The sequence below is a fragment of the Calonectris borealis genome, chromosome Z, assembly GCF_964195595.1.
Source record: "Calonectris borealis chromosome Z, bCalBor7.hap1.2, whole genome shotgun sequence".
In the NCBI taxonomy this organism is placed as follows: domain Eukaryota; kingdom Metazoa; phylum Chordata; class Aves; order Procellariiformes; family Procellariidae; genus Calonectris; species Calonectris borealis.
The window spans coordinates 9,603,071-9,613,457 of NC_134352.1; the positions used below are offsets into that span (position 1 = coordinate 9,603,071).

Consider the following 10,387-nt stretch of genomic DNA (forward strand, 5'->3'; position numbering starts at 1 on the left):
GTAAAGGGGTCGTCTCAATGTGGGAAGAGGCAGTGGCATCTGGACTTGCCCTGGGGAAAATAATATTTTCCACAATGGTCCTGAAGAAAGGAGTGTGTGAGTACTGAGTCTGACAACAGAGTCAGGAGAAGCATGTTTTGAGTCTCCTGGAAATGAGTAACAGATTTAGATTCACGTGTCAAAACTGAAGAAAAAAATAGTTCACGTCTGAGGAGACAAAGCTGTTATTCCCAATTTACCAGCCTGTAATATCACAGAAGCAAACATCTTCGCAATACCTAATTTGGATGATATGTGTATTGTTGTCCTTCCCACTATGGACGGGGCTTGGATAATGGAAGAGTTGAAAGAAAAACATTTATTACAAAGGGAAGTATTTTTCAAGATCTGTGCAAAACTCCTCACAACAAGAGGGGAAAGGAACTTGTCTTGCTAAAGCGAGACAGTGATTTACAGTATCTTAAAATTTGGCACTTGAAACCCTAAAGCCACAGTCACTGGTCTTTGCTAAGGATTATCTCCCTAAAGAGATTAAACGTATACTACTCCAATGCTGCCACTTCTTTGAGAGCACAGAAAGCCATAAGGATGAATAATAAATAAATAAATAACAGTCTCTGCAGCTACAAGAAATGCCACGATCTGGAGACAGGGACAGGTTTTAATACTGTTCAGTTACCTAATTACAGCATCAGCATCAAGATTTTGAAAACCTACTGAGATGCCCAAATGAGCATCTGCATTTAGAAATCTGCCCTTTATATCCATTTATCTCTAGTAAAGCTGGAAGTAATTCCTTCTTCACAGAGGTGCTGCAAAATTTAACTTCCTGATCTCAGCAAAGCTTTTTAAAATCTTTGCGGGGAAAATGCTACCAAAAAGGATAGCTTATCATTATAGCTAATACACACATGATATCCCTATTTAGTGTTTGGCTTCAGCAGTGTGTAGCACCAATACCTGCGCTGTGCTGCCAGCCTGCAAAGTATCCACAAAAATATTCAGAGGCTTCTAATTAGTCAAAGCTGGACCACAGGCATATTTGATGGCTTATTCACTGCTCTCAGTACAACCAGGGAGAGTAAAGCATTTACAGTCTCTTGTAGTAGGGAATAAAGCACGAGTTTTGCCCATGAAATCCAATAATGAAATCACTGAGTGCTGTTTTTTGTCTCTGCTCCCACCTTCAAAGAGAACACAAATACCAACCTCTCTTCTCTGCATCCCCTTCATTCTCTTCGAGGCCCAAAGAAAAAGCATTTAACTACAGAGGAGACGGCAGGAAATGTTTAGGTAGGAATTGCAGATATGGGTTGATAAATCAAAAAAGTCTTTCTAAGGATATATAAAAAAAGCAGATACCTCCACTTCTGGTTTTGTATTTGTTGGTTTTCAGAAACTGCCAATTTCCAATTTGCAAGTGGCAAATAACTTAGAGGCTGTTGCCAATGTAGCGCTTAGCACCCATTAGCTGTAATCATCACAGGACTGACTATGGTTGGTTATTGCTTCAGAACCGCCACATGGGCATAGTTGAGTTCCATCTCCTAAAATGCAGGGAGCTACCTGCTGAATTTATGACTACAAAGTTGGAGCAAGGACTGTATTTTTATCCTGGGTTAATAGAGAATACACCACATTATGGGCTTTTATTCCTTAAAAAAAAAAAGAAGAAAGAAAAGAAGATACTGCAGTAGAGAAAGTCATCAGTTGGTTTTCTATTGCCAGCAAAGACCTAACGCACACACATACCTGACCCCTACCACTTCAGCAGAGAGGAAAGCAGTCACTCAGAGAATCCAGTTTATTGCTGCTCTTTCCAAATATATTCTATATATGCACCTACAAATACATACACAAACTACAAAATAAGTAGTAGAGCTTGCTGCTCTGATACCAATCAGCATGAAGCTATGAAAATGAGAGGTGCCTCTATTAGATGGTTTCCTTTATTATTTAACATGTGTGTCTACAGTAATTATGAACAGCTGATAAATTGTCTTTTTACAAAGGTATGTACATGTGCTGATATTGCTATAAATAATCACTCCATACACTGCAAGACACACTGCTAATTATTTCTCCCCTACCTCATTTCCTCACTTAATTTAGTCTCAAAAATTTCCCTCTACTGTGCAGCCTTTATCAGGCAGCTCTTTCAATGCATTATCTTCTTTATTGCTAGGTGAAATATTACTGATGCTTTGTTTTGGCATTTCCTTTCCTAGGAAAGGATGTCTTGTTTGGGACAATTTCAAAAGCTATCCATTACAAGTGAAAAATGCATCTGAGATGCCAGTGCTGGAATTTCTTTCACCTGCTTCCAGGGAAGGTAGAAAACTATTCTGCAGAGCTGACAGGACAGTGAGCCAGACCCTCATCAGCATAAATCAGAGCAGCTTTACTGAAGACAAGGGAGTTATTTTTCATGTAAGGAGCTGGCCAAGTGTTCTCTCCGCAGCAGTACTGGAGTGGCATCAAACACCAACCTCAGGCTGGAGGAGACACCTCATGCATACATGAATCCCCACTGCAATTGACACTGTGTCTCTTTTTTTTATTATTATTTTGAATGACTAGAGTTTGATCATATTTTACTAAACCTCATTCGTATTCTCAGAACAATACAAATGCTCCCTACCATACAGCAACCTAACATTCTGTGATGTATCTTTCGACTAAATCCAGTTTTGTTTCTGGATTACACAGCTAGAGTCATAACAAAGCATAATCCCCACCACCACCCACCCAGCAAACTAACAACAAACTGAAGGAACACCCGGGTCAATTATCCAGGGAGATAGCATCCCAGATACCAGCTCCTGACAGACACCCTACCCAAGCAATTTTCTACTCTTTTTTTTTTTGACACGGGGAATAACATTTTTTAATAGAAAGGCACAAGTAGAACTTGTGCTCTTGGAAATATTTCCAAAGTAGTCTATAGGCAGTAATTATTAGCAGGAGTATTTAGTTATTGATAAACTCATAACTGAGTTATGGAGGCATGAGAATAAAGGTACTAAGATTATGTATAACATGCAAACCTGACCCACCCACTGGAGTGCAGGTGTTTGTGGTACAGATTGCTGCTGCACATGGTTTCTTGGTCTTCAAACACGATTAATGCCAGTAAGAGACTCAAATTAATTAAAGGCTTCCTACCCTACATGAAAAGGGTGGGTTGACAGAACAAGGTGAGAGTGTTCCTGTTTTTCATAATTGCAGTCGGGGTTCCTAACAAACACAGTCCTGTTAATGTAGGGAGTGGAAAGGTGCCATGTTTGTGCTACTACTACAGAACATTTTCTCCATGACCTTCCATCAAGGATAAAGCACGAAAAGAGGAAGTTAATGATCAATTCCCAGAAGATATGATCAAGTCGGTCTTAGCTCACTGCTGATGAAGGACTTGCTCTACAGTTCATTGACTGTATTCTCTCAAGCAGTATTTGCTTTTACAAATGCAGAGCCACCACAAATACTGGATTCTTGTACGTGTTCAACACTTAATCTCATTAGGGAAACAGCACGAGGAAAAAAATTCCCTGGTCTTCGTCTGATTCTCATTCCCATGGCAGGTCCTTTGCTCTGACTGGACACCGAGCTTTCTGCAGCACAGACAGGCTTTGTTGTGAAGAGCATCCAGACTATTCTGCAGTATTTCACCACTGTGTATTCAGTCAGACCACATTTCCACTTCAAAAAGAAAAAGGAAGCATCTGTTAAAATACACTAACAGCCTCCTTCATTAACTTCCCCTTTTGATTTTATTCACAGACACTACAAATGGGCATCAAGCATTTTTCTGGGCTCTTTGTGATGTTGTGCATTGGGTTTGGCTTGTCCATTCTCACTACCATTGGGGAACACATCGTGTACAGACTGGTCCTACCACGAATTAAGAAGAAATCCAAGATGAAGTACTGGCTCCATACAAGTCAGGTACGTATTCAAAAGTAACCCTGTGAAAGTCGTGTGGCTGATTAAGAAAGCCAGGACAAGAACAAGGTGTAAAAGGTTGTAAGGGCTCTGATGATTGGCATTTGAAGTGTGACAGCAGCTTCTGGAATTTGAGGAGGCTTACTTAATGATGGCATGAGAAGCACAGAGGAAACTGTTCAAATATTAACAATTGCAAAGCCTACAGAAGGGACCTTTCCATTTGCTCTTGTAACCTTACAACTTTTTCGGACACCAGAAGCAACAGTGTTGTTATCCTGAACTGGCTAACTAGAACATTTCATCTCACGGGTTCCCAAACTTTTGATGCATGCAGGAAGTAGTGGGTAACTTCCTTCATTATTCTAGGAAAAATAATGGAATAAAATTGCTCTAGGTGTTTGCTCTAAAAGGAAGCAGTTACTTTGCAGCAAAAGGCACAAAAAGGAAGAGCGTCTCATGCTTTAAAGCAGCACAGTGAAAGAGATCTTTTAGCAAATAACATAGTTTGTCAAGATCCACTTTTTTTCTGAGGAATTCTAACCAAGGATTGTTTGCAAACTATTTATCAACCTTTCAGATTGCCCTTCCTTGGGAAACTACGGGAAAATAAATCTGTTGTAATGACAAAACACAGACATTGTTTGTATCCTTGAACGTGCGAAATAATTTATGCTCAAGTCCATCACACAAAGCCCAAATTGTTTACCTATTTATGGAGCTATTCTTAATCTTGCTTTTACTAATTTATTTTCTTCTTTTCCCTCAAGAGATTGCATCGTGCTCTGAACAGTTCATTTATTGAGGACAAACACCAGCCTAAGACAAAACGAGTGGAAAAGAGGTAGGAAGTTTTGCATGCCTTAAAACACAAACTACAAAAATTACTTTGAAATAAAATATGTTGTGTCTGGGTATCTACTTATGGATCTAATAGACCCCAAAGATAATAGAACCAACGAAAAGGAAACAAGATAGAAGTGACAAGGGAGGGAGGCAGAAATGAATTAATTGTTTCCAATAGAAAGTATTAAATCTAGAAATTTTGTTCTTTCATGATTTCGCATACAGCTAATAAAAGCACCCCCATTCTAAAGACAGGCTTTGCATTTAAGTCTGTTGCCCTTGTTTTTAGGTAATTAATTATTCACATACTAAAGCACTGGCAGCTAACTAGAGCCCTACGAGATAGCTTCACAGTGAATGAGAGATCAGGCAGTATAGATGTTAGAAACTTTTTCAGCTTTCTTATTTTTTAGAGTGAGAAATTAGAAAGCTGAGAAGAGGAAAATTCACTCCTTTCAGAAACCCTTGTCTCAAACAACTCTTGTTGGAGGAAAAAAGTAGGTCACAACCTTGCCTTGTTTTCATAGCCTATGTCTTCTGAAGAGGAGACAATCTTATCTATAGCTACCAGGAACACAAGGCATTTTATTAAAACGATACATTTGCTCAGTAACTCAAAACTATTCACTTTTAAAAGACACAGGCAGCAGTATTGCTTTTCTACAGATAAGTTCAGCCACAGACTATAGAAAAGAAATGTCTTCCAGGCGGTTGCTAGATACTTGGCATGACTGAAACCCATGTATGTAAATGTGTGGTGTGTTTAGTTTGTCATTCCTGCACTAATGGCAGCAAATGTAAGAAGTAAACATCTATAAGCTTCCAGACTGCCTATATACAAACAAGTATTTAAAAGCGCATGCAATTGATTTCCTCTGTTCATTCTTTGCTCTTATTGCCCCACAAAACCCCATAGTGCGGCACCTCCTTGTACACAGCAACTCTCCACTTTTGATCTTTGAACAGCAGTACCAGGAGCAGCTGACTGGTGCAAAACATCTCCTCCTCCTACACCCTCCTTGCCGGGTGGTAGCATTCACACTCCCACAACCCGAGGCACTAACTCAGCCAGAGGGAGAGTCTTCCAGAGGAGGGGGCTCTCTGTATCTTTGACGACACAAAAAGCACCAGCTGAATTATTTACCAGATACTGAGCGTGCCAAAATTTCGTAACACAAAATGGCCCTAAGGTCCCCAGAGAATGGCTTAGAAAAAGAACCACACAAATATTCTTTCAACATTGAGAGTGAAAATGTGCTGCTACCCAAAAACTTCTGCCCACACAGCATCCAGCCCCAGCCCACGTGTGTGTGCGTGCACACCCACCCACCGTCCTTGCTCTTCTCATGGTCTGAGCTGCTCTTTGCACAGAATTCTGGTGAATTTGACTCGAGACACCTAGTAACATGGTGCCCTGCTTGTCATGAACACTGATATGGCAAGGTATGACCCAGGGCTCTCAAATCAATTATATTATTACACTTTCTTTTATTCCTGCTGGGGACTCTGGAATTATTAAAAGCACCAAGGTATAGAAAAGAGGTGGCAGGAATTTGTATTATGCTATTGCTATTTCCCTCAGGGAAGAAAATCCGCTGTTTTTTTCAGGTTGTAACTTTCCAAAAACTAGGAGAGCTGCTCAGCATCAGTGGCCAAGTTGTGAAGGGTTTCATTTACTTTATGGAACTTGAGTGTGAACTGTGGACTCTGGCCTTTGTTAAAACCACCTGCCCAGACCCCAGACAAAAGCACCACTGCTAGCAGCAGCAGAAGCTATGTCAGTTACTAACACTTATCAAAAAGCTGTGTTTTGATTTGTGAGAGGAAAGGCAAAGGTATCAGAAATTATGGATTGATGATACAACTCAGAAATTTTTACAAAACAAAGGGCTGCAGCTTCTCTGAGATGTATACTTCTGCTACAAGGCAAGTTGGTCGCACTGGCTGCCCAGGACCCTGGGCGCCATGGGGTCTGCAGAGCTACACAGCAGGGAGACAGCTTTGGGCACCACAGCCATTTGTCAGTAGTTCCACTCCTTGCTAGGTGACCTTTTTTGTCTAGACCGCTGCGTGGAAATGCAGCGTTGTGGCCTTCTGCTCTGGGCCCTGGAAATGCTTTGCCAGTTTCTACTTGCCCAGGCTAATCCTATTCCCTCTCTGAAAGTGCTTAAGAGGTACTTGTTTGTTTTCATCTCCTCGGGGAATTAACATAACTGCATCACAAAAAACACATCAGTTTAGCACAAGACTTGAGAGTCTTCCTGTCTTTTATTTTGAAGTATGACAAAATGGCTGATTTACACAAAAATAAACACCCCACATAGGCGTCCCCATTGGGGTTCCGTGAGCCCTCCGGAGCTGGACCCAGGCTGGAGCTGCCACTCCTGCCTAAAGCCTCCTCTCCTCCCTCTCTGCCATCCCATCTTTTTGAAAACACTCCTGATCACCACCTCCTCTAAAGAAATTTCCACTTTCCAACTTCCTTCTCTGCAGGCAGGTGAAAAAAGTATCTACCCCCAGCTCCGGACTCCTCCTCTAAACCAACTGTTTTCAGCAATCCCAATCCTGAAATGTTAATCCTTTTTCCTAACCTGCCGATTGGTAGCTCACACTAATAGGCATTTTGTCCAAGGATACCCACAGAAGACCTCTGTGATGGAGCAGTTTTAAGAGCAACTACTTCAGAGTTTCACCCTCAGTTTATAAAATGAACGCACACAGATCTATCCAAAAGGTAAAGCAGGTGAGAAAGCCAAGCTCCTCTCCCACAACAGCAAACTCTGCTTCCTTATGTTCCAGTTGGAGAACGGAGGCCACAGGGTGCTCCTCTATTTGGGAAGAAACCCTGGGAAATGCCCTGATGTGGGAGGGCTGCAGAGTGAAGTTCCCAAGAAAGAGGGAAAAGATTCTCTAGAATCAAAATATTTTGGAAAGATTTTTCCCCAGGAAAACATTGACGCATTTGAAAAAGTTCACAGATTGAACTTCTACGTGGTAAAAGTAAAACAGAAATGCATTCTCCCCAACATGAAAATTCCAAATTCTATTTGTTTTGTCAGGAAGCTCATGTCTGTACACTGCCAGGTGTACTGCCCCAAAGTACAAGCAGCTACTCCACAAGACTTGAAGTCCAAAGGACACACTTTCCCCTTCATCTCTCCACACCAACTCCAAGCAGCCTCTTTCCTCCTCCATGGGAGCAAATGCCCAAGCTAGGACAGAGAACTAACACACAAAAGGCTAACACTGTAACGAACTTAGGACATTGCAACCACAAAAGCTTGCAGAAGGCTTTGGAGGAGGACTCGCATTTTCCTGAGCTGGAGTTGAGAAGACTGTAATTTCCTAACTAACAAAAAAAAAGTTTGAGGGAAGATGAATTTTAGGATTCTGTTCTAGTTTCTGCTCTGGTTTCATCACAAAAATTTGGCCATTCATGATTTGTGCTTCTCAAGAAAAATAATTCCAAGGATAAAGGAATAATATTTCTATGTAATTCATAACAGCAGCATCATATTTTTCCAGTAGGATGGCTCACAGGGGAGGGTTGCATACACACAAGAGCAGGCTCTGATTTCATATTAACTCTCACATCTCTGTTCAGGTCTCATGTAGGGAACAGCCAGCATGCTGTGTGGAATACAGCCAATCTGGGCAACTGTCACCGGAAAAAATATATCTGCACCGATGAAGGGCAAAATGAGGTGACGATCCGACAGCACCAAGACATCCCCCTGCCTCAGGTGAAGAGAGAGACTCCGGCTTCTTTAACGACCAACGGGAAGGCAGAGTCCCTCAATATTGCTAGGACCTCAGTGATGCAAGAGCTTACAGAGCTGGAGAAGCAGATTGAAATCATCAAGCAGGAGCTGCAACTCGCCATGGACAGGAAATCAGAGCTGGAAGAGTATCAGAGGACAAACAGGACTGCAGAGCCCTAGGCCAGCATACCTGGGCCCTCTCCCCTTTTCTTCCTTTCTCCCCTTCCTCTGTAAAATTTGTAACACACTTTTGTAATGCCAGAAAGAGGTGCGAAAATAAAGCAGGCAGTGCGCTCTTCATGAGAGCAGAATTGCAGCAGCCCACAGCCACTGCCACCCTCCTGAGTCCTCCTCCTTTCATAACAAGTTTCTCATTCTCCTGGCAAACGTCAGCCGTTCCCAAGGGACTGGAGAAACAAGGAGCATCCGAACAGCGCGAGTCCCTGGTTCTTCCACTTGATAGTACAGTGAAGTCCCCAGTTTTTTAGCCCTTTCTGTGCATTAATTCAAAAAAAAAAAGGAAAAAAAAAAAGAAGGAAATTTAAACTGCTCATTGGAAGCATGTCCCTTGTTGGTATGTTTTTGTTGTGGTATCTATGGGTCTAGTCTCCGTTCATGCTAAGGCTCTTTATGGTTGCCTCATTACACCAGGTGCTAGTTCTGTGTTGGCAGTCCCTTCCCTCCTGGCACAGGCTGTGGTTTCACGAGACAAATTCTTGGTGGCAATCCTAGTACATGGCATTCCCTCAGCTCTGTCAGCACAAATGCAGATGTGGCTGCTCACCCAGCTTAAAAATAACTTGGCAAAAACCAAACCACCACCTCTGTCTGCTTCTGAGCCCGGGTTTGGCTTCCACTCCCACCCAGAGAGAAGTCATGCCAACAGCTGCACCGGCAGATGTGAGGGGATGGGTTCACGGTGGCACAGAGCAAGGATGAGAGGAAGGGAGGGGTGGCAGCACTGTAAATCAGTATTTATCGCCAAAGGTGAAGTATTTACCAATGTGAAACTACTCCCTTAGTATTCTCTGTCTTCAGTTGACAATAAGGTGCTTTCTCACGCCAAAGTGACGTAAAGGGGCTCTGGTCCATGATTTATTCTGACACCGAGCTCCCACCAAAGTCAAAGGGGGTCACCAAAGCCTCCCAGTGGACCAGGGCCCACTGTGAAGGAGAATGAGAGTTGCGGTTTCAAAGGCAATGTACTGCGTGGCGTTCTCTCCCACCTGGATGATGAGTAGAGGGGAAGGAAGGGTAAGCTGTTCAGCATCTGAATAAATACTGCATCAACCCAACTGACTGTGTTATTTAAACAGGATTTCTAAGAATTTTTAAACAACACTTTGCAACACATCCCATATTACAGAGAAAAAGAACATTTGTAACACTGTCAGAACTAACTCTGGTCTCCCAGATACGTCACCAAAGTCATTTTTACCCTCCCTGTATCTCAAGCCACCTGCGCGTGAATGTTGCCGGGGGTGATGTTCTCACCAGGCGTCGTTTAAAGGCTACAGGCAAACCTGAAACTGTATTTTGGGGTTTGAAAAAGGCATTCTACCTTTACGCACCTTTACCCTTTGAAAAACACTTGCAAATGAAAAGCTCTGCATGGACCACTAAAAGCTGATAGCAGCGATACCCAGACTAATTAGCCTCGTCAAGAGGAGTTCATATTCTATTACCTGCTCAGTCCTTGGCCTCTGCTTTTGGGCAGCAAGCGTGTCTACTTCTTTCAGTACAGTCAGTAACCCAGGAAGGAGTAATTAGGACATAAAACAGGAAGGTGGGATCCAGAGCCCTGCGCATCAGATAGGTCTGAAAGACCTAGGATGTCC

At 42.4% G+C, this 10,387-nt stretch overlaps 1 protein-coding gene across 1 annotated transcript in view; it reads left to right on the top strand.

Moving 5' to 3' along the window:
- Positions 1-9,844, top strand: part of GRIN3A (glutamate ionotropic receptor NMDA type subunit 3A) — a 74,017-nt gene extending 64,173 nt beyond the window's left edge. The window contains exons 7-9 of the mRNA XM_075137186.1: positions 3,781-3,945; positions 4,713-4,786; positions 8,393-9,844. Coding sequence (XP_074993287.1) covers positions 3,781-3,945; positions 4,713-4,786; positions 8,393-8,729 — 576 coding nt within the window. The 3' untranslated portion in view covers positions 8,730-9,844. The remainder of the gene's footprint in view (positions 1-3,780; positions 3,946-4,712; positions 4,787-8,392) is intronic.
- The last annotated feature ends 543 nt before the right edge of the window (positions 9,845-10,387 follow it).